General features: G+C 41.8%; 1 protein-coding gene across 4 annotated transcripts in view; it reads right to left on the minus strand.

Moving 5' to 3' along the window:
• osbpl5 (oxysterol binding protein-like 5) overlaps positions 1-22,093 on the minus strand; it is a 45,126-nt gene that overhangs the window by 11,231 nt on the left and 11,802 nt on the right. For 2 of the 4 annotated variants that reach the window (XM_063904673.1, XM_063904681.1), the window contains 7 exons: positions 5,799-5,954; positions 5,525-5,598; positions 4,234-4,308; positions 3,805-3,906; positions 3,378-3,581; positions 2,912-2,996; positions 2,635-2,797 (listed from right to left, as the gene is read on the minus strand). In XM_063904673.1, the coding sequence (XP_063760743.1) occupies positions 2,635-2,797; positions 2,912-2,996; positions 3,378-3,581; positions 3,805-3,906; positions 4,234-4,308; positions 5,525-5,598; positions 5,799-5,934 (839 nt within the window). In that variant the 5' untranslated portion in view covers positions 5,935-5,954. The remainder of the gene's footprint in view (positions 1-2,634; positions 2,798-2,911; positions 2,997-3,377; positions 3,582-3,804; positions 3,907-4,233; positions 4,309-5,524; positions 5,599-5,798; positions 5,955-22,093) is intronic. The other 2 variants (XM_063904691.1, XM_063904702.1) reach the window with 1 other exon arrangement.

Below are 22,093 nucleotides of genomic sequence, written 5' to 3' on the forward strand. Positions count from 1 at the left end.
CAGGGCTTGACAGACGGGAACAGTCAAATTCCTGCGCAGTCTGTGGATCACTGACCAAACACACATGTTATATATTAACCCGAACACGCCCTGGAACAGAGGCAGCTTTCCTTACCTCAAAGTCATATAGAAAAACAGACAACTCTTCCTCAGGATTCAAATAACCACCGATGGTGTTACTAGAAAATCCAAACACAAGCCCAGTCTGTCGCTATCTCATCTCCTTTGCGTGCGTACATCTTTTAGATCTATTTACTAAAAAGGTGCAGTTTGGTTTTTCCTCGCCTCTAGCACACCTGCTTCCTGAATCTGTGTTTGCATGTTTCTGTCTGTTTGCCAATGTGTGTGTGTGTGTGTGTGTGTGCTTGCAACGGCTGTGTTGCTGCCGTCTCTTTCTGGGCGGTGTATGTTTCTCATTCTATCTCATCTTCCTGCTCCTTTGACAGTCATGTGATCGTAGTGGCTGCTGCAATTGGCTGGGAGAGGAGCAGGAGAGGAGGTGGGGGCTGGGGTGGCTGGCCAGAAGGAGGGTAGAGCAGTGGAGGAGGGGAGTTGTGTCTAATGTAGAGTGTAAACAGCAGAGAAACTGAAACGCAGACTTTAATCATAAGAAACAACATGTATTCAAAATGCAACGATGGCATATGAGATTGCATTTTAGAATGTGCTGTAGCAGACAGTTATAAAGCTTTATTGTTACACAACAGTTGTCAACGGTTAATGGATTGACAAAGTGGAGCAGCGATTGCACAACATCCACATTATTTCCTCCCCTGTATTGAGTATAAGTAAGGCAGATTTCGAGATGTGTGCTACTTTATACCCTTTCCAACACAAAGATTACCGACTATTATTAGTGACACTGCTCGTAAGCCACATTTTCATCTATGAATGACAACACCACTTAAAGAAAAACACCTACGTTTTCTTTAAGCCACGATCACTTTTTCAATATAATACATAGGAATTATATGGCGCTTTTCCTAATGCTCAAACACACTTACAATATGTATCACATATAGTATATACACACACATCAGGCTTATTCATAGCTTGAATTGTAAATCTGGCTCATCTTCACTGATAAATAAAACAGTGGCAGACTAATTTTGGCACAAGCATGCTAAATTTAGATTCCGTTTGTGGGGTAGGATGAATCAGCTCCAGAGAAGGTGCAGTAGCTTCCTCCACCATGAAGCTCAAATGATTCGAGTGCATTTACAATGATACAACTTGTTTCAAAGCGAATAGAGAACAGGTACGCTGCAGCGACTAACCCAATGCTGGTTAATTCAAGTAAGGATTCCCGTCACAAACACAACCTCCTTAAAATCACGGTAACAATGAATCCAGAGCATTTAAGTAAGGAGCAACGGCAGGTGATATTACTGGCAAATGGTGCCTTTAAATGTTGAGGCTGCAAGAAATTGAGGGACGGCATAGTGTCTTTTCATTTTGGTGAAGGAAGATCCATTGTTCCCTATACTTAAGAAGATAAGAAGGAGAGGATTGAAGCACCTTTCTGTAGCATGTATAACATGTAGCTCCTATCAAGGCCACCACTTATATACTGGGTCGTTTCACTCAGTTAAGAACGGTCCAAAGCAAAAAAGACTTTTGGTGGCAGGCAAGACATTTTGTAACTGATAGATCTTAAAGAACCACTCACTTTGTTGGCACACTTAACAGGAATGTGTGAAAACCGGTCTGGTTGGTAGCAAGGCAAACTGAACGATGTTCCTCCTCCTCCTTATTAGACCAGACTCAATTCACCTGTGCTGTTTAGTTTAGTCCAAACATCTCAGGTGAACCTCGTTCCTCCTCACAGAGTTCACCAGGGTAATTGCTGACAAGTCAGAGGGTTTATATGCCCGTTTAGATTATGTATATTCCTGTAACTCTTATGGCTTTTATGGCTTTCTGTCTTGGGAAAACCAAAGGCAGATAAGTGTCTAAATTAATTGGTACCAAGTATGACCGTATATCTTTAATAATCATTATTTCTATGACACATTTTTTCAACCATTTAGATAACCGCAAACAGGGAGAAGTTTCCTAGGAGCAAAATAAGTATGTTATTGAATGTGTTATACATTTATTTATTTATAACCTTATTTTGGATCTTTTTTTAGTATTTTAAATGGTTAGAGTTTAAACATAGACACATTTGAAGTACCAGGTTTTCCAGGAGGCAGTTTTCTAGTGTTGAAATATGTAATACAGTAAAAACATTACATTTGATATGCTCCTTTTCAAATATACACAAGTGAAATGTTCCGGCACTGCGTGATCTCAAATCGCACTTGTAAAGCGTTTAACACAAACTAAATCCTGTTACAAGGATTCTGCACCCCACGTTTCTCCAGCTGCTATTTCGAGTTGATGAGCGGGAACCACAGAGACTTTATTTTAGACCGACCAGCTGGGAGTTTCTGACTGCATAAATAAGGCAGCACAAATGTGTTTGGTGGAATGCCAAGAGTCTTGTGAGTGAATTGGCCAGCGCAACAACTCAGGAGTGTGATTACAGAAAACACTAATCATCAAATGACAGCAACAAGAAAGTGTAGGAGAGAGAAGATACATGATATGCGAGATGCTTTCAGAGTATGCAGCTGTACAGTATGCACTTACTGTAGCAGCTCTGCATCAGTGAGTGTGCTGGACTGCAGCAGGTGGAGTATGTGAGAGGAGTCTGAGGATGTGCTGAAATCTCCTTCCTTCCCGCCTTTGGCTGTAAGTTTGTAGAGGCTCGAGCAGCTGAGAGCCAGCTCCAAAGCATCCATCCAGCAGCGCCCTGAAGAGACAGACACATTAAAGAGACGGGAAAGAGCGCCTTGAATAAATGCTTGTAATAATCAAAAATGCCACACACACAGTTCCAACTGAAACAACAACACACTAGCCTCACCATCAGACTCAGACGCTGCTCTGAAGATCAGGTAGTTGCTGGGTAGCGGCTGGGTGATGGAGCCAACGTTCTCTCCTTTGGGACCCTGAGCATAAGGATGAAACGATGAGTCATGCTTCATGCCATTCTAGTCATGTTTTACCAACAGAAGCAAATGGCTCTCTCAAGGGCTATATGCATAATAGAGCGTTGAAGAGGATAATTGTCACTTAAAAATGAAAACTATTGGGTGGATACAAATGAAAAGGTTACACTAAGAGACTAGTCTATTAAAGAGCACATTTCACAATCATAAAAATGTACAGAAATTAAATATGGTTACCGATAACATTTGTTTGCAAGCAAGTGCTGAATTTCTATTTGGCGTTACTAAACCAAGTGTGTATTTAAAACTCCAGTCATGACAACAACAAAGTCCCCTTGAGAAGTATGTTTTGTTACAGCTGAGCCAACAAACATGTCTGACCTTGACAGCCCAGATGGATTTGTCCAGCGGGTGGTAGAGCTTGAAGCAGAAGCCGTCCTTCTTGGAAGGTCTCTCAATGAGCTTGCACGCGCTGAGCAGGATGGTGCCCACCCAGTGGTCCGATTTGGGGGTCTTATAGATGAGAAGAACTCCAGGCTTCAGGGCACACCACAGCTTTGTCCAACTCTTTAAAGAGCCACGAATCTAAAAGGACAAGAGAGGAAAGGGCGACATTTTAGTATCAGAGCATAATGTGAGGAAAAGAAATATGATCTTACAGGATTGACTTGCGAGGTGCTAAAAGTCGGAAATGACTATTAAAATGATCATAAGCAAAGAGCATTTATGGCAGAAGATACAAGGCCTGGATATGTTTCTAAAGATTTGTCAATGTAGCAGCTCTGTATAATAGACAACATCCCCACACCTTGAGCCAGTCGGACATGATGACAACACTGGGATCCTTCAGTGCAGTGAACATTTCTTTAGCTGCCCGTTTCTTCTCTTGTCTGTAGTTCTGCTTTTGGACCTGTGAAATGGAAACAACAATGACACACAGATGAGTCATCAGTGTTACTGCTCAGAGGATTGATCTGAGGGCACCAACACTAGGTGGAAGCAGAGTCAACTAAACCCTAGCAACCATGCTCTCCGTTTCATTAACAGGATTTATTGTTGATCATTTGAAACTTACCAGAGGGTACTTATTTGAAATTAAAATAAGGTTTCCAAGAGTTATTTCAGAGTTCAGATGGACAGAAAGTGAAGCGATACATGACCTGCACTTTAACAGTATTTCCAAACTGCATCATAATGTTTTACAGTTTTAACAGTGAACTTTTTGATGTGTATGTACCTTGAGAGACTCCTTCCGGGCCAGCTTCTCTGTGGGGGAGGGGCACTCAACACCATTAAACATCCTGGACTCAGACTGGGGGAGGGAGGAGAGGAAGCAGTCAGTTTGGATAAAGAAAAGGGAGAAACTACACAAAAACACAGCAGAGATTTTGATTTACCAAATCTAGATTTATAATCCATAATTACCAACTAAAACAGCATTTTGAATTGATTATATATTTTTTTCAAATGATCACCCAAACAATACACAGTTAGCTCTTGTGAGATAATGCCACAAGTGCCAAGACTTGCTTGCTCACATTAATTTATTCTTCCCTTAGTCACGTAGCTCATCTGAACTTCCACACGTTTGTATGAAGCAGGAGGGTGGCCCTTTTGAAAGCAGCTGCTAGTGTGACCACAAACCCACTAACTTCCTTGGTTAGACATCAAAGGGCCCTGACGGTTTGATTGCCTCCGCTGATCAGTAAGAAGTATCTCAGTGGTAAAAAATAATACCCTTTCTCCATTTAATTGCATAAGCACTTCTGCTTGTTCTGAATGCCATAAACAAATATGAATCACATTTTTTTTGGCTGAGCCCACACATGCACTTAGTCTTATCTGTATGTGTTAAAAATAGCCATTCTTAAAAGCCTAGTACAATATAACAACGTTATGTAAATGACAACATGCGAGTGTTAAGGCAGTGCTCAGTGTCCTATTGTCCCGGGTTTTTAGAATAGAAGAAAGGGCAATAGGCCACAGATGCAGCTGCGCCTGTCAATTATTCCACATACAAATAAGCAATATTGCGGTGCGAGGCGAAGCAACAAAAGGAGAGGAAACGAGACAAAATGAGATTGCCCAGTTGCCAGTGGAAACATTTATTTACCACTCTTAATTTGTATAACTAAGGAATGGAAACAGATTGTTAGAACTAATGCAACCAAGGCAGCATTTAGGGTCTGAGTCAAACACATGGCAAGTGATGCTTAAGACACAGTTCCCACCATGGCCCTGACAAGTTAAATCCCAAAGCTTTGGTGCAGTGTCCGGACTTCAATTATTTGATTAATTCCTTGTTGGGTATTGCTGATTTAGGACAAAAGTAATACTCCTGGTTTCCATTTCAAATCCACTGTCTCTTTGAAACAACACGGACGTGACACCTTTGTGTGTTTTATGACAAAATGTAGGTTTGTCTACTTCCTGAAGAGGAAAATAAATCATTGTAGAATACAGACGGAAAGAAACTCAGCTAATGAGTCAGTTAGATTGAGCTGCCCAATCAGTAACTGTGTTCTTACCTTGCTGCCTGGTGATTGGGCAGGACTAAGTTCATTACTCAGCATGGAGAGACCGTTCCTGTCTGTGTCACTGCCTGGTGGGAACCCACAACACACAGTCACATACAAATGTGAAGAAATCTGCACACAGACAATTAAAGCAGGGCAGCCACAAGAGCAGAGAGAAGCCGCAGCTGAGGTTTGTCACAGACATTGGAATCCAGCGGCACACACCCGGACTATCATACTTTGCTATATTTGCATTTCTGTCATCAGTTTTTAAACCTCTTGGTACCTGAGCTGAGGTTGTAGAGGTCGTTGTCTCCTCCATAAGACAGGTTCCGAGTGAGGCTTCGGGGGTCAATTTGGGGTGGGGATGTTGCGTTGGGGCACAGAGAAAACCTCCGATGGAACAAATTCTCCTCCTTCATCCTGACAGCCTGCACGTCCTCTACAGGGGGAGAAAGGAAGGAAGGGAAGGAGGAAACAAACAAATGGAAGAAAGAAAGAAAACTAAGATTAGAAAACAACTTTCAACACAATTTTTATAGCCTTTGTTCATCTATTATTAGGGTTTAAAAACAATACAAGTGATTCATCCTGTCCTTGCAGCTCTTCTTCTTTCGAATATAAATCGTACTTGCTCCCTCGCCCTGCGTCACCATCTCTAAGCTCTTATACTTCACCCTCGCTCCTTCTCTCTCTGTGTATATATTGGTCTGTCTGGACCCCCGCCCCTTCTCTCCTCTCTAACACTAACAAAGCCCTACTGTACGAGGACATGTCAGCCTGTCTACATAATAGCAGTGTGCGTGGCTGTGACAAGCAGATCAGTCTGCACATTGTTAGTGTATACGACGGTTAGTGTCTCTAAACAACTTCAGTCACTCAGCTACAGAGACTCAGTGTTCAAGACGACTCCCACCTTCGTTGCCACCACTCCTCCATCCTCCCAACAGGCCATTGCTCACCCCCAAAATATGCAGCTTCTTCAGTAAATCCATTGAAAATCACAAGGATTCGCATGTACTTATGATATGCACATCTCGGCACACCAAAGGGGCCACATGCAGCTGCTGCAGATGTGGGCCGGATCAAGCTGTGGCTCTGCAGCTTTGTGTTGTTATCTTACAGCAAGAGTGGATTAGTCGGATTTAAGGCTACAATGCTCGTAAAAATACACATACAAGTAGGCATTGGATGACTATCCTCACTAAAACAATTACCAGATGTGCCTCATTAATTAAAATATGCTCTTTAAAACAGCTCTTAAACACACTTTATTCTTAAATAAGGTTATCATAGATCATAAGCACAATAAACAAAGGATAGCAAATTTGTGTATTTAAAAAAATTATCGTTTATTTGATCATGATTATACAGCTGCTATATTAACTGAAAATAGCGTTGTTTTTAATCATAGACAAAGACTCGCCTTTGCATAGGCCATCAGTAAACAAGAGACACAAACTGTCAAGCCTCTGTAAATCTTTGTGGATTTAATCACAGGCATGTTTATGTTCTTTGACACCAGGAGACACAATGACGTTGCATTACTTCGGCCGGTTTCTCCACCGTCTCTGGTGCCTTGTTTTCTCCTCTGCTGAGCTATTTAACCATTGAGGTGGCAAACTATTGTTAGCAGGTTATTAACAACCGCTGAGGGTCACGGCTGTTTCCAGACAGATTTAAACAGTACGCTTGTTATACTGGGCGCTGGGCTGATCAGAGCCAACCAGAGTATATATATATATATATATACGGTATACGGCGGAGGCTAATGGGGCGCAGCTGTTACCACCTGGGTCTGTCTGCTCTCCGCTCAGATCAATATAATCCCATTCATTTTCTTTAAGTGCACAACCACAGCGGACAAGTCCCACTGACTCCCAGCCTGCAGAGCAGTCTCGCCTACGAGCCATCAATTATAATATCCAAGAACAGGGTGTTACATAAAATTCATTCATAGAATATTTTCACAGACTGATTCATCGTTCGACTCTCCCACACCATTCAGCTGTGAATACTCCAGTGCATGAGGAATGTGCTGTTTGCTAAGGTGTACATATTGGTGATGAAAATAAAACGTGTGGGTTGACAAAGGCTTATACTTGCTTAAAATTCAAATTGAAACAGCATGAAGCGCTGGAGGATCCTGGCAGTTAACAAACTGTACCCTCCCTCTGCAAGTACCTAAAGTCACATGTGTAAAAATACACAAGCACTCTCATATCCGTATACACGCGCACCACTCCCTGCCTTCCTCCTTGTTTCACCCTCTGTGACTCATTCCCTCAGCCTCCTGACTCCCTTCTCCTTTCTGATCTTCTGTGCATCTCTCCCTCCTGCCCTCTGCTCCTTGGTCCTTTCAGAGAGGCTGCTATGAACCACTGAGACATGAGAGGGAAAAGGAATATTTTTGCTTCTTGAAAAGGAGGTTTTTTTTTTCCATCCTTGTGGAGCAGGTCTATAAATAGCATTCTGATGCTGCAGTGCATGAGTACAAAAGTGCTGGGAACCCTGAGTGTGATGCAGGCTTTGAGGAAAAAGAACATGAAGCTGAAGCATTACACAACAGTACTCGCAAGGGGCAGGCAAACTGTATCAGGACAGTCAAAATTAATACAGCACAGTACAGTGCAGGCCCCTGGGGAGGGTCAAGATGTGGGCAGACATGCAGACCAACGGACAGACCAATCACAGCTGGTTGTCACATCTGCAGGGCGGAGATTGGCTGGGAATATGTGTGTGAGCATATTACGCAGTCTAGACTGAGCATGGGTGTGGAATCGGCGCATGCTTCATGTGTTAGTTTGGTGTGTGGGCTTGTCAGTTGAGCGTATACAGAAGCCATTCCACGAGTGATTGTGTGGAGTTTGTTGAATGACGTAAGCAAAATAAATGAGTGTGTGGACATGCATACGTGGCCATGAGTGTATGTGTTTTGTGGCAGACTGAAGGGAGGATTACACATGCACACGATGTAGCGCCACAAGGAAAGAGAAAATGCTCATCCCCTTTCCCAGCAGCAGAGTGCGCATTACACACACACACAAACACACACACACACAAACACACACAAACACACACACACACACACACACACACACACACACCAGCAGTTGTCCAGGGAGATACAATCTAACAACAATCAGAGATCTATTTTATGAAATCACAGTATAACCAACATAATTTGCTTAATGGTAATATGGCTATTCATGAGTATGTTAAAAGTTGAAGGCACCAGAAAATAATATTTAACACTACAGGCTACTGTATCATCTGAATATCAGTAATAGCTTTCTTACAGAATGAAAAGAAGATAAAGTGTGTGTAATTGAGAAGATGTTACTGTGAAAGGAAGCATTACTGATCATGAACAGCAAAAGGACAGTCTGATTTATCAGTGTGCCTTAAATCAGTATTTTTATATATGCTGTTAGAAAAGTGTTTTCAAGATTCATGATTATTGAATATATTGACAAAGGATACAAAAATCAAAGGGAACCTGTGGCTATCAAGGAGAAACTCAAGCAGTTTCCTTCTCTAAGCAGCCACTGCAACGTTTACCTGACCTTCAAGTAATACCGAAACCCAACATTTAATATACTATACCTCCACTCTCACAACTCACGCCACATAACCTTTGCCAAACTAGGCGAACCTAAACTCAATCTGCAACTGCCAATGCGAGGCAGGTGCTCAGCTAATATTTACCCAGTGATAGGACCGACTTGCGGAAAAGATAAGAGCAACAGGTCTGTCAATAACACACATTCCTGTGTCACACATTAACCTTGAACTATGAGAGTAGGAGAAATAAACAACAACAGAAAGAGTCTGACCCACAGTTACCTTGTTGAGGTGAAAGCAATTGTTTGGCTGTCACATGAGGCATCGTTTTTAGTAATCATTACACCAACTGGGAGGGGGAGGGACGGAAAACAGAGAGAGGAGTCCTGTTGACATGTTCTAACCTGTATGTTGTTAACATGCTTGACTGATATAACAGGCATAATGCGCTCTCAGGGACACCGGGCAGTAACCATGGCTCATCTGTCGGAGGGCCTGTGTCCACATGGCGCCTTTTTCTTGTAGAAAGGTGCTGGCAGGGCGCCTGCTCCCAGCAATTTATAAGAAAAAATAAATCACAGTGCTTTTTCATTGTTTCTATGACGACCACATCTTGGCAACATATCACCATTCTTGTATGACAGACCAACTAAAACTATATCTGCATCTATCATGTGCTACTATATATTTTATTGACGTTATTTTTCTACTGTAAACACCCACCGTAAGATGCTTGTTCGCACACTGTGTCTAAATGAGCGCCACTGCGCAGGACGACGAGCTTACGGAGATAAAAGTACAACACTAACCTACAGAAACACTCCGAGTCTGCCTGTTCGATCGACTCAAGCAACCGGCTTTTTGGTCTTTATCATGACAGTTTTTGTCTAATATCTATAGTGAAGTTTCTGGCACTTTTTCGATTTGAATAATTATCCTTTTCGGGAATCAATTGAAAGAAATGTCAGCGCTCATTTAAGGCAACATGTGGATATGGGCCCTTATTATATATTATTGCTAGAGAGGACTAAAGTTACATATTATCCAAATCCACAAACCCTAAATTCAACAAATAAGCACTGCCTGAGAACGGCCTGAAAGACAGTTTACTCAATTGATTGAGTACACATTCACAGCACAGTGGAGCAGCAGGAGCACCGTGTCGTGCTGGGTTTTAATTGTCAACTGTCCATTGCTGTGCTAATATTCTGCCTAAACAACTCAACCATATCAATGTTCACATTATTAAATTAAAGTAAAATATTAGATCAGTCTCAATGCAGCACTGCAGGAGCCACTGCAGTGAGTAAATTGTTTTACAATAGTATGGTCTGAAAACTGAACCAAGAAAAAGATCAAATAAATGACAGCAAAAACTATTTGTCATCTTGTAAAAAACAAACAGAGGTTCAAACCATGGACGCAGAGTAACCGGGCTGTAAAATACAATGTTTTTTATCATCAGAAAGAGTTTGACCTAATGAATATTTGGTTTCTGTTTTAAAATGATGTTAATATATAACTAAGGCTACTTTTTTGGTTAATAAAATCACTAATGCTTTTTAAGGATAAAGTGTCATACAGAGTTCAGGTTCCCTGATATAGTTGTCGTGTTGGCCCTTCACCCCGTCCCTGCTGTCCCCCTAAGCCTGTCAACTACTCTTTCACATCTCTTTTACCCACGCCGTGTTGTAGCAGCATCACAGCTATGACTCTAGCAAAAAGCTCGCTAACATGAGCAAATAACATCCAGAGTTTGAAAGAAGAAGGGGAAATTAGAGTGTTGATTTTCCAAAAGTCGGAACTTAACCTTTGCTTCAGTAGTGACCCCCCCATCCCCCGATGACGGCAGGCCCGCAATAATGCTGTCGAATTTGAAAAGGTCTTTGACACAAAAAGGTGGTAACACATCTTTATCTAACTCCATTATGGGATTTCATTATGCTTTTGAATAATTCAACAAGTTTTGCCCTGACTGATACACTTTTCACAGATTGTACATTTACAGCGAGACACATATTCAGTTCAAAATGTATTTCCGGAATAATCATATAATAACTATAACAAAAAAAATGTACCTACAAATTTCATGTGGCCTTGCCTAAAACACTCAGAATCAGAAATACTTTATTTATCTCAAATTGGGTGATGTGCACACTGCAAAATATGCTAAGCTTGAGTGTGTAAGTGTGAGAGCCTTGTAATTCTGACAGGCATCATCAAGCCAGCTGTTGCTAATATGATGGCCCAGATTAAGTCCAGACACTCTCTTCATCCTTCCATCACTCCCATCTGTCCTCCCTCAGCACCCCCAACCCCGTTATCCCCCGTCTCCAGTAAAAGGACTAATGGATGGCCCTATGACCTAGATATACACCAATAGGCTGTTGCCAAGTACAGTATGTGCCTCAACAATGAACGCTGCAACGTACTGCAGCGCACAGACCACTTCTTTTTCTTCAAGTGGCACCATAGGGATTCACACACATGCAAGATGTGCAGACATGTGTACGTTTATTTGCTAATGTGCATTTTATCCACTGCCCCTGCTGCAGGATTGCTCACAGCCATAGTTCCATTATTATTTCATTTTGCTGACGCTTTTATCCAAAGTGACTTGCACTAAGTGCAAAAAACATAGAGACTCAAACACTGAACAGCAGATATACTCACTTCAAGCAAGTCCTCCCATTGTAAGTGCTAGTAAATGTGTTACAAGGCCTAAGCTAACTCTATAAAGTGCTTTTTTATTCTTTTTTGGAAGAATTGAATTGCCAAGATACAATCAAAACATCTGCATTTTCAGTTTGCAGAGTTCCTGCTTTCCTGATGTCAATGGGGAGCTAATTCCACCACTAAGGAGCCAGGACACCAAACAGGACCGTTTCTGACGGGAACCTGGGTCCAACTCGCAGAGACGGAGTAGCATGCCGATTGGCTGACTATCCTATATCCATGTTCGATTTGCTTGATTATATCCTCAAAAGAAACATGATGTAATTTGTCATCTACTGACACATCCTGCAAAACCTTTAACAACAACATAACGTGGAACATGTATGTGTCGGTGTGTTTCTCAGATGTATATGCGTGGCATTTTAGCCTCATTCACAACAGAGCATCACAAAACTGAAAGTTCATTCACACAAAACTAGCAAAATAAAATGTTACACACTGGGTCAGTCCCAATAAATGCCCTGAGCAGGCATGAGCAATAGGAATGAGGAAACTGAAATCCATAACAGTTCTAACTGCATTAAAACTAATGAAAAATCAAAAGCTATGACTACAGAGTCTAGAAGGACACGAACAAGGCAGAACTAGGTCAGCTGTTACCATTTAAAAAAGGGAGGCTAATTTTGGGACTCTGTGGGAGGATGTGTGGTTTAGTTGTTCTATTCCGAGTCTTGCGGGGGGATGCAAGTATATTTTAAGAAACTTAAATGGAGAAAATGCCTTCCAGACAGAGTTCCCATTTGATCTTGGTTAAAATAGGAAACTCCCTTTCTTGTGTTGGGTCTGTTACCAAAGTAAACCTTCCCTCCACTTATACCTTAAGGACACAATCTCCACCCTGCTTTACCCAGCATGCACCTCCCGGATGCTGCAATAATGTCAATAATTGTAGATCACGTTACTACACCATGACCCCCTATAACTTTATTTAGGTCTAGCTGATCTGATGGAGACTTTCAGCTTGTATGTAGTCCAGGAAAGTTGTGCAGGGTTATTTGAGTTCTTGCCCAGCTGTGACCAGAGAGTTTTGGGTGGTGGGGTTAGAGTGTGTGTACTGTTCTGTGTGTTTCAGGTTAGACTGGCAGGAGACACAACCTCCCTGCGTACACACAGCCGGTCTCTGGGAACACAGACTTCTGTCAGGGAGTAGGGAAAGAGTCAGGTAAACACAGCCTGAAAATGAGACCTATGATTCTCTACAAGGGGCTGGGAAATGAGCACCGATTACACTTCAGCAACAATATTAACCAATCTGAACACTGAGCCAGAGATAAGGCAGAGATCTTTAAACATCTTATGCCTCTTTCCCACCAAGCCAGCTCCAGCTCCAGCACGGTGTTAGAGCTCTTCTGCTTCCGAATCGGCTCTTCTTTTTAGCCCCACTTGTGTTTCCATCGCCCAGAGCCCGAGTGGTGATGCGTCAGTGCGTCATTATTTGCGCCATGAAGTAACCGTTTACGTGCCTGCTTCATAAAGCCACACTGCTCAGAAATCCCTCATATTGACAACAACAACAATGGGAGATTGTACCAAAGCGCTGCTCACTTTGCTTTTGCTTTGTAAAAAAACAAATGGAAAAAATAGCACGACTACACCACAAACTTTCCGTTCGTCACAAGCCACTTTCAAATGTTCTTCCCAGCTTGTTTTGTACCTTTTGGGAAAACCAGACTCCTAGTAGGTAGATGGTCTCCTCAGAGGACCACTGCTGCTTCAGTTTCGCATTTTCCATATTTTTGTCATTGTGTACATGCTGGACAAAACGTACGTCTTTTAGTTGTTGTTGATCAGGTTAATCCCGCCCCCGCCCCTGCCCCCGCCTCCAACGTAAGCGTGACATATGTGTTTCTTGTCTCTAGAACCGACAGTTTTTTGGAGCCAGATAAACTCCAGTTTTTGCAACAAGAACCGGCTCTGCTGCGGTGGTGACAGGAAGAACCGGTGTTTATAGGGCTCTAGCTTCGAGCTGGCCCAGGATCCAGTTTGGTGGAAAGGGGGGTATACAACCCTACTAGAAGCCCCTAACTTCCTGAGACGAATAATAACACAGAATAAAATGTTGCAAAAGGAAGTCTGATTGTATAGAAGTTTATAAGAAAATGAACTCACTCCTTCATTTAATTATGGTTCCATTAAGAGTACAATAGAAGATGAAGCAGAGTATGCTTCACGGCGTGTCTATCAAGTGATTGACAGGTTGCTTTAAACTAATTATCTAGTTAGGGTGTTGTCCTTGTTTCATCTTTCTTTACTTTATCCCTTTACATTGTGTTGACAGTTCATTAAGTATACGTCTTTTTCAGTGTTGGATCGTACTTAGCCAAACCCTGTTGTATCCCCAATGGTTAAAAAAGAAACCCAGACGATGATGAGGAAATAAACCAAGACGGTGACAGCCAAACGGCCAAACTAAAGGCTTAAAAACAGCAGTTCACAAACTCACAGTGATGTCCATTAGATTTATATTACTTCCAAGGTTATCCATATTAACACTGTTTTAAGTATGCAAAATGTACATCTTTTTCAATACCTTATTATTGCTCGACTGGTTAGAAAAGCAATTATTCCAACCACTGACATATTTTTCTCTGCATTTGGCTGGTAAACAGTGCTAATTTGGTGTCCTGTTTGTATTGTGCCATGCAGCATCTAGTCATCTTGAAGTGATGAGACAAATACCCATGGTGTAAAGCAAAGCTTAGTCAGCATGTGCACTATTTTTAATGAAGCAGTCGTGTTCTTGCTTAAACATCTGAAATCTCAATCTATGGCTCCGCTTACTGGAACCATTTGACCTGTTAGACAGACCGAGCCAGCTGGCTGTCTGTGTTGTTGGATCCAGGCCAGAGGTGGCTGTGTGTAAGAACCAGCCTCTGAGCCAGGCTGTGCTGATGAATGCAGCGGTGCCAAGCAGGCTCACTTTGTGACCATACACATATATGCAGGGACCGACAAACACTATTCTACATTTTTAGTATCAGAAGATGTCATTGGCACACTTTGAGAGGCTGCAGCCATGACTTTGATTTGCACTGGCACATCCTCCCTCGTTTGTGTTCCTTTTGTTGGAACATTGAGGACAATCACAGTCCAGTAGCACTTTGCCACGACTGAAGATCCCCTCTGTGTCAGTGGAATGAACATGTACACAAAACGCACAGTACTTGCCTGAATATCAACATCAGCACACTGATTTACCACATGCAGTACATGCACCCACATGAAAAGAGACACAGACACAAACTGACAGAGACCTCCAGTGACTCTCATACAGCTGTGAGCCAGAGCAAGCAGCAGAGCCATGACAGTATTAAAGATAGACACTGGATTTATTTTGTCAACAATCATGGTAGGGCTGCAGCTATAAACAATATCATGATGATAAATCAAGTAATTTTTTGAGAATGCTGTTTTTTTTCTAACAAAATTAAATATCAGGTACATTAAGTAGGCCTGGTTTTATACAAATGCTAATAATTCAAATGTATAATAAATGAAAATGAGTGACTTTATAAAAACATATTCTAAATAAATATTTACTGACGTTTATTTATTTTAGCTACGTATTCTTCTATGCGAGTGTCAGTATACTTGGTAATCAAACCGATTCTTATTCTGATTCTTAAACCTCCTTTAAAGAGTCTTCGCAGGCTTTGGCTCCCTAAGTAAATACATTTCTGCTATTTGAAATGCATGCTGTTCAGTTTATTTATTCCTACCTATTTAGGTGTTCTTCCTTTGGTGTGCTACTAAACTTCGGTATATACCATATCAATCAAGTGCTAAGAAATAGGAAATGTACCCCTTTGATTTCCTTTTAGTTTTCGGTTAAATGGGGTCAGATATTCTTCAAAGTAACCATAATACATAAGCTTCATCAATAACATTTTTGAAATGCATGCTTTGGTGTATTTATTGATTTATTTGCTTGATAAATGAAAGTTAAGTTGGAAACAGATTGAACTAAACTATGATATTTTATGTCACAGAAATCTCATTTGATTTGAGGACAGGATTGTTCTTGGGTTAAATACATTTTGTAGTTCTCACTGTGTCTAAGGGCCTTTTTGTGTTACTTTTCCAAACTTGTATTTAGCACCAGATGATTGAAAGCTACGCTGGGCTTCACAATGTAAAATAATTTTAATGTATTTAGTCGTCGTTCTCTCAATGAGTAATGGTTGTTAAGGCCCAGGGGGGCTATACAGTACATTATAAATGAGTGAGCCAATTTGGAAAACAACTATTTGAGTGCATAAAAGTGGGGAATTCCAAAATGGGTCCATGTTTTAGTTGGCACTGCATACCTTTTTACTCAATCAGTATTACACACGGTCAGTAGGACTGGCTCTCTTATTACTAATGCTAGAGAAAAGTGGAGCTTAAAATTAAGAAGCATTAACTTTTTTAAATTCACTTTAAAAAAAGAGGGCTTGAAACATCAAAGCTTGTGATATAAATCTCCTGCCTGGCTGGGAAAACCTAATTGGAGGAGGTCAATGTTGCCCTTCAGCAAGGCACTCACTACCAACATTGCTACAAGGAAGGGGCAAGGATGAACAGCTATTTACTTTGTATTTACCATCACTTAATTATGTATCTGTTTGATGGCAAAGTAGGAGGTTTGCTGAGAAGGAAGAGGGCAGCATGAGAAAGTTCACATGGTTAAAGAATATGTCTGGGAAACACAAGGCTGTGTTCAGAGCAGTTTCTTTTCTGTATAAAAGTACCCTTTTGATAGTTTGGCAGTGTCAACATATATCAAAATAACATTCTCTCCAGCCACTCGTGTTTCCAAATGGAATCACAATAAAGACCACCTAATCTCAGCAGCTGCCAGGATACAGTGGCACTGGCTTGTATGTGTTCTGGGCATTTTAACTGGCAATTGTAAGATGCTCATGATCTCAGCAATAGTATCTCTTGCAAACCCAAAAGTGCTGCTTCTGCCTTCCCCTCGACTCATGAGCTGATGGTTGGCAAAACAACTGCCTACCTAATATTAAAACTGAATAAAAATGAGATGGCTATAAATATAAAACTGCTTTGCCAGCAGTGGAGCAAAGAACATTTGAGAAGTACTAAAGTGCCAATACTGCAGTTCTAAGAATTTATGAATGAACAAACAGCAAAGCAGAGGCTGTGGGGGGAATGAGCAGAAGTCTAAAAAAACAGTCTTAGCTATCACACACCTACACAAGGTTGGTGAATGCTGCTGGCTGGAAACAGCTTTCGTTGTCAGGTTTTCAATGCAGTTTATCTTCCAGGTTTTTATTTCCCAAATCAACACTGATCGAAAAAACAAGCCAACTAACCCTAATTACCAAACTCCAAGCCTCTCTGATCTCATCACAACGTATCAATTCTTACCAGAAGGAGAAAAAGTTGGCCGAGGGTCTGTATTGGACTTCTCTGCGCTCTCACACCAAAGATAAATGAATACTGTCACAGTAATCTGTGTTCATGATTTGTAAAACACTGAATAGGGGGTAATTGGGTCAATTAGCTAAAAGTTCTACCCTTTGTCAAAGCGGTCACTTGATAGTCGTATCACAAGACACCACAGAAGCTACATTTACGTAATGAAAGGAGAGACCTTCCTATAGGTGTAATGTCTGAACAGCCACTGTGCTCCCCTTCTGCTGCTGTCTTTGTGAAATCACCTTATCAGAGTGCAGGGAGTATACAAACTGTTCCGACATCATAATTAAAATTGCACACTTGAATCTTTTTTTTGGAGTTATAGCAAAAGCAATAGTGCGCTCCAGCCCCTTTATACAATAACAGCCAAGATAATGAAAAAACTCTTTGTCATATCAATTCCCGTATTTATTTAATCTTCTCCAACAAGAGACAAACGTTTTGTCGTTCAATAGGTTTCGCAAAAAGCCATATTATATGCAAATTGAAAGATTGCACAGCCTTACTTCAGGAGGCTGTTATCCCTTTGAAGATGATAATAACTCATGCATAAAAGCTTTTTGTGATAAAGTGTTCAGTTTCTTAGTGCAGTGGTTCTTAAACTTTTTGTCTGACGACCCCACAAAAAAAACTGGAGAGGTTTGGTGACCCCACTTTCCCAAAAGTGTGTAAGTGTGACGTCACGTTTCCGTAGCAACCGATTTTTTGTTCCAATCCAAACAAATTAACAATGTATGACGATTATTTTATGGAAAAGGAACGATTTTGTGTGAATTAATTTACGAGTTTGCGTCTCCAATGATTTGAGTGATAGTCATACATTTTGAAAGAAACAGCAATGCCATCTGCAGTTTGGTTGTTTGGGGGCGGGCTGTAAATCGCGTTGCCAGGACAACGTTATGCATTGCAAACCCATGGTAACGACTGTCAATCAAGCAAAAACAAATAGGCAATGTGTAAGAAAAGGCCTGGGCGGCAACAATTTATTAACGCAAACAAGAACTGGAACAAACAAAGCAATGAAACAAATGTCCAAATCAAACGGGAGTCAAGAGTCAACAGAGAGTGTGTATGATTGGAACGATCTCACTTCCTCTTATACGGACGCCATGTCAATGAGAAGGATGGGCCTGCTTCCGCGAGCATAGCAGGTCAATTCGGGGATCGATGCTGCTCACAGCAACACGAAGATTCTCCTCCATGCTGTTGAGACGACATCTGTATTTGTTCTTTATGTAGGCCAGGGACGAAAATGTCTTTTCGCACAGATAGGTTGATCCAAACGGCGTGAGGATGTCCATGGCAGCCTTGGACAACCCGGGGTATTCCTGCACAACTGACAGCCAGAATTCATCTAGAGTTTTTGAGGCAAACGACGCCTGCAATGTGCGGTCGCTGGACAGCTCAATCAGCGCATCCTCGAGCTCAGATGGCAGGTTGTTTGAGGAGCAGTTGGTGAATGGTTGTCGTACCCAGTCAAAAGGCTCTACATTCTCCGTGAGGAAATACTTATTGAATTTGTCGAGGAGACTACGAAGATGACAGGTTATTGACTCTTTCAATGAATTGGCATTCATGTCACTCTCCAAAAAGTCGTGCAGCTCCGAGAACATTTCAAAGTCCCCACTCTCTGCACGGGCTGCCCAACGCTGCAATTTTTTTGTGAAAGCATTCACTTTGTCTGAGAGGGTCAGGATGTTTGTGCTGGGGCCTTGTAGTGACAGGTTGAGACTATTTAATTTGTCAAATATGCACGCCAGGTATGCAAGACGTGATAACCATCTCGAGTCAGTGAGATGGTCTGCAAGAGGGGAATGCACGTCTGAGAGGAAGGTGCGCACCTCGCTTCGCAACTCGAACAGGCGTGTAAGAACTTTGCCCCGTGAAAGCCACCTTACCTCTGAATGAAAAAGAAGGGATTCATGTGCAGACCCCATTTCCTGGCAGAGAAGGGCGAAGAGTCGTGAATTTAAAGGGCGCGATTTGATCGAATTCACTATTTGGATTGCTGTTTGAAGAACATTGTTAAGCTCGGGTTCAAGTGTCTTGGATGCCAGGGCCTCCCTATGGATAATGCAGTGTGTGAACTTGACATGTGGTGCAACGCTAAGGACCTTGGCTTTCAGCCCTTTGTGTTTTCCCATCATAGCCCCGGCACCGTCAGTGCATATGCTTATGCATTTATCCCAATCCAGGCCTGTCTCCTCCATCCAACCATTAAGACAGTTAAAAATGTCTCCACCAGTACATCTTCCTTCCATCGGAGAGCAGCACAGCATGTCCTCATGCAGTTTCCCGTCATGACTGTAGCGAATGAAAACCATTAAATGGGCTACATTAGTCAAGTCAGTAGACTCGTCTAACTGCAAAGAAAACCGGCTGTTTTTCACTCTCTCGATGAGCTGGCATTTCATATCATTAGCGATGTCGTTAATGCGTTTGGACATGGTATCATTGGAGAGGGGAATCTGTTTAAGCACACTTGCGATCTTTTCACCATGCATTGCTGTGGTCATCGCAATTGCTGCAGGAAGGATGAGGCTTTCAGCAATTGTGTGTGGCTTTTGTGCTTTGGCTACAAGGTGGGCCACTTTGTATGACGCTGCCAAGGCTTTGGTGGGCACAGTAGCTTGGCTATGCACAACGGTCTTTTGCCCATGCAGCGCAGCTTCTTTTCGTAAAAAAAATGTCATGGGTTTCTGAGCATCATCTGGATGTCGGCTTTCGAGATGTCGTCTCATTTTTGTGGGCTTTAAACTTTCATGTGCCAGAACATCGCCGCAAATAACACACTGTGGGTGGTCGAGCTCATGTTTTACCTGGCACGTGAATCCATATTTAAGAAATTCTTTCAGGTATCGGCGACGCCTCGTTGGTGGGTCTTTTTTATTCTCACCACCGGCCAAACTTGTCCCATCTGAGGATCGCGGAGGAGTAGGTGCACAACTGGAGGTAGATGGCACTTCTGAGCTCAAATCATTGTTTTTTAGCAGCCACCTGTCCATTTTTGATGAAAGTTATAACTAGGCTAGTGGCTAAAAAAGTGGCTAGTATCACAAACGTGGCTAGTAACGTGGCGAGTTAACTATGACGTATTGTAAAAAAACCGGGAAGAAATTGAGTTTGAACAGTGGGCGCAGATTGTTACATTGTTTCTATCATAGGACCAATAAACGATTCGAAACGCCATTTAAAGCTGGGCAACTTTTTTTTTTCTCTCTCTCTCTCCCTCTTAACAGCGTGTAGGAATGAGAAAAAGGCAGATTTTCATTGTATTGACATTTTATTTTTCGTTGTTTCACCAGGTGTTATAACAGCTAATTTCCGACTGAAGTAACAAATAATTTTGCGACCCCACGGAAGTTTTTGCCGACCCCGTTTGGGGTCGCGACCCCTAGTTTAAGAATCACTGTCTTAGTGCATGAATAGTGCCAAATGCTAACTGCATGCTAAGAAATGATGGATAACCCAAAATATTCTGAGAATAACAAAAAACAGCCGGTGTTATTATTCATAGGTATGTTTTTGAGTTAAATGTATTCTATAAACTACTGACAATTTTTCTCTGTGTTGGAATTTAACAGACACTGGAATGGCTGCCATACATGTAGAGATAAAGATTAAAGAAAAAATTGGAGTGGTCTCTTAATTTTTTCCGGAGCTGTATAGTACACCATATGAGGGGGTTTCATGTTCAACACGTTATTTAACTCCAAACATTTTACAACCTATGCTCTTTACATCTGGCAACCCTAGAGTTTTATTGGGTATCTAGCTGTCTGTCTGATGCTGTATTCAACTCTCACTTCATTCCTTTCCTATGAACGAGTGCCTCATTAGACCAGATAATCAACAGATCAACAACTCCCACATCCTATCCATCCTCTCACTTTTACCACCTGTCGCCTTTTCTGTCCCTTCATCAATCCAACAATGACAGACACTTTTATAGGAGCTGTCAGTCGCTCCCAGGCTTTTCAGTGACAAGATGCACAGGCTTGTCCTCACAAGAGAGCTAATCATACACACAATTTATTCGAGTGAAAAGCACAAATGGACAATCGGTAATAGCTCTGCCAAAGATGCCAGTTTATGTTTAAGGATCATCCATCCATTACCTATATCCGCTTTTACTTTGAAGCAGAACCCCTCAAACCACAGGGCTGAAACATGATGACACACAAACATCCACGCTCACATCCTTAGCTGCCAATTAACCTCACCTGCATGGCTTTGGAAAAACTATGCAGGCGTGGGGAGTAATGCAAACAGCAGACAGAAAGGCCCCAGTCGTCTAACAAATTGCCCCTTTGAGGATTAGTACCACCAAATAACAGGACATTTTGTTTCCTGTTGGTATACATCTGTCCATACACACTTTGTGTTTGCCATTGCCAAGGTTTGAGATGACCACCAAATAGATATTGAATTACTCCCCAATAAGAAAGAGGTCTACATTTTAATTTGAGCCTTTATTATGGTGTTTAGAAGTCCAGATTGGTTTCCATGTGTCAATAATAAGCATGAAGGGTCTCTGCAGCAGCACAATAAATAAACATAAATCTCACTCCGCCTCCCTCAGTGTTGATTATATTATGCTCTTCAGGCCCATCAAAGGAGACTGCCAGGTACTCGCTCTTAAGCATTACTAGCACTCTTTCCGTTAATCTATTCTGCCTGACAACCAATTTGGAACTACTTGTCCTTTAGATCCATTTTTAGAAGGTCATGCCCTGCATGTATGAGTCTTTCATGGACCAGGTCCAGACAAACACATACTAAAACAATATGGGCCGATGGTAATTTAGGGTATGACGCAAGCAGTACATCTCATTGTTCTATCCCAAATAATAAGCATCA

Source organism: Eleginops maclovinus, chromosome 2 (genome assembly GCF_036324505.1).
Source record: "Eleginops maclovinus isolate JMC-PN-2008 ecotype Puerto Natales chromosome 2, JC_Emac_rtc_rv5, whole genome shotgun sequence".
Taxonomy (NCBI): domain Eukaryota; kingdom Metazoa; phylum Chordata; class Actinopteri; order Perciformes; family Eleginopidae; genus Eleginops; species Eleginops maclovinus.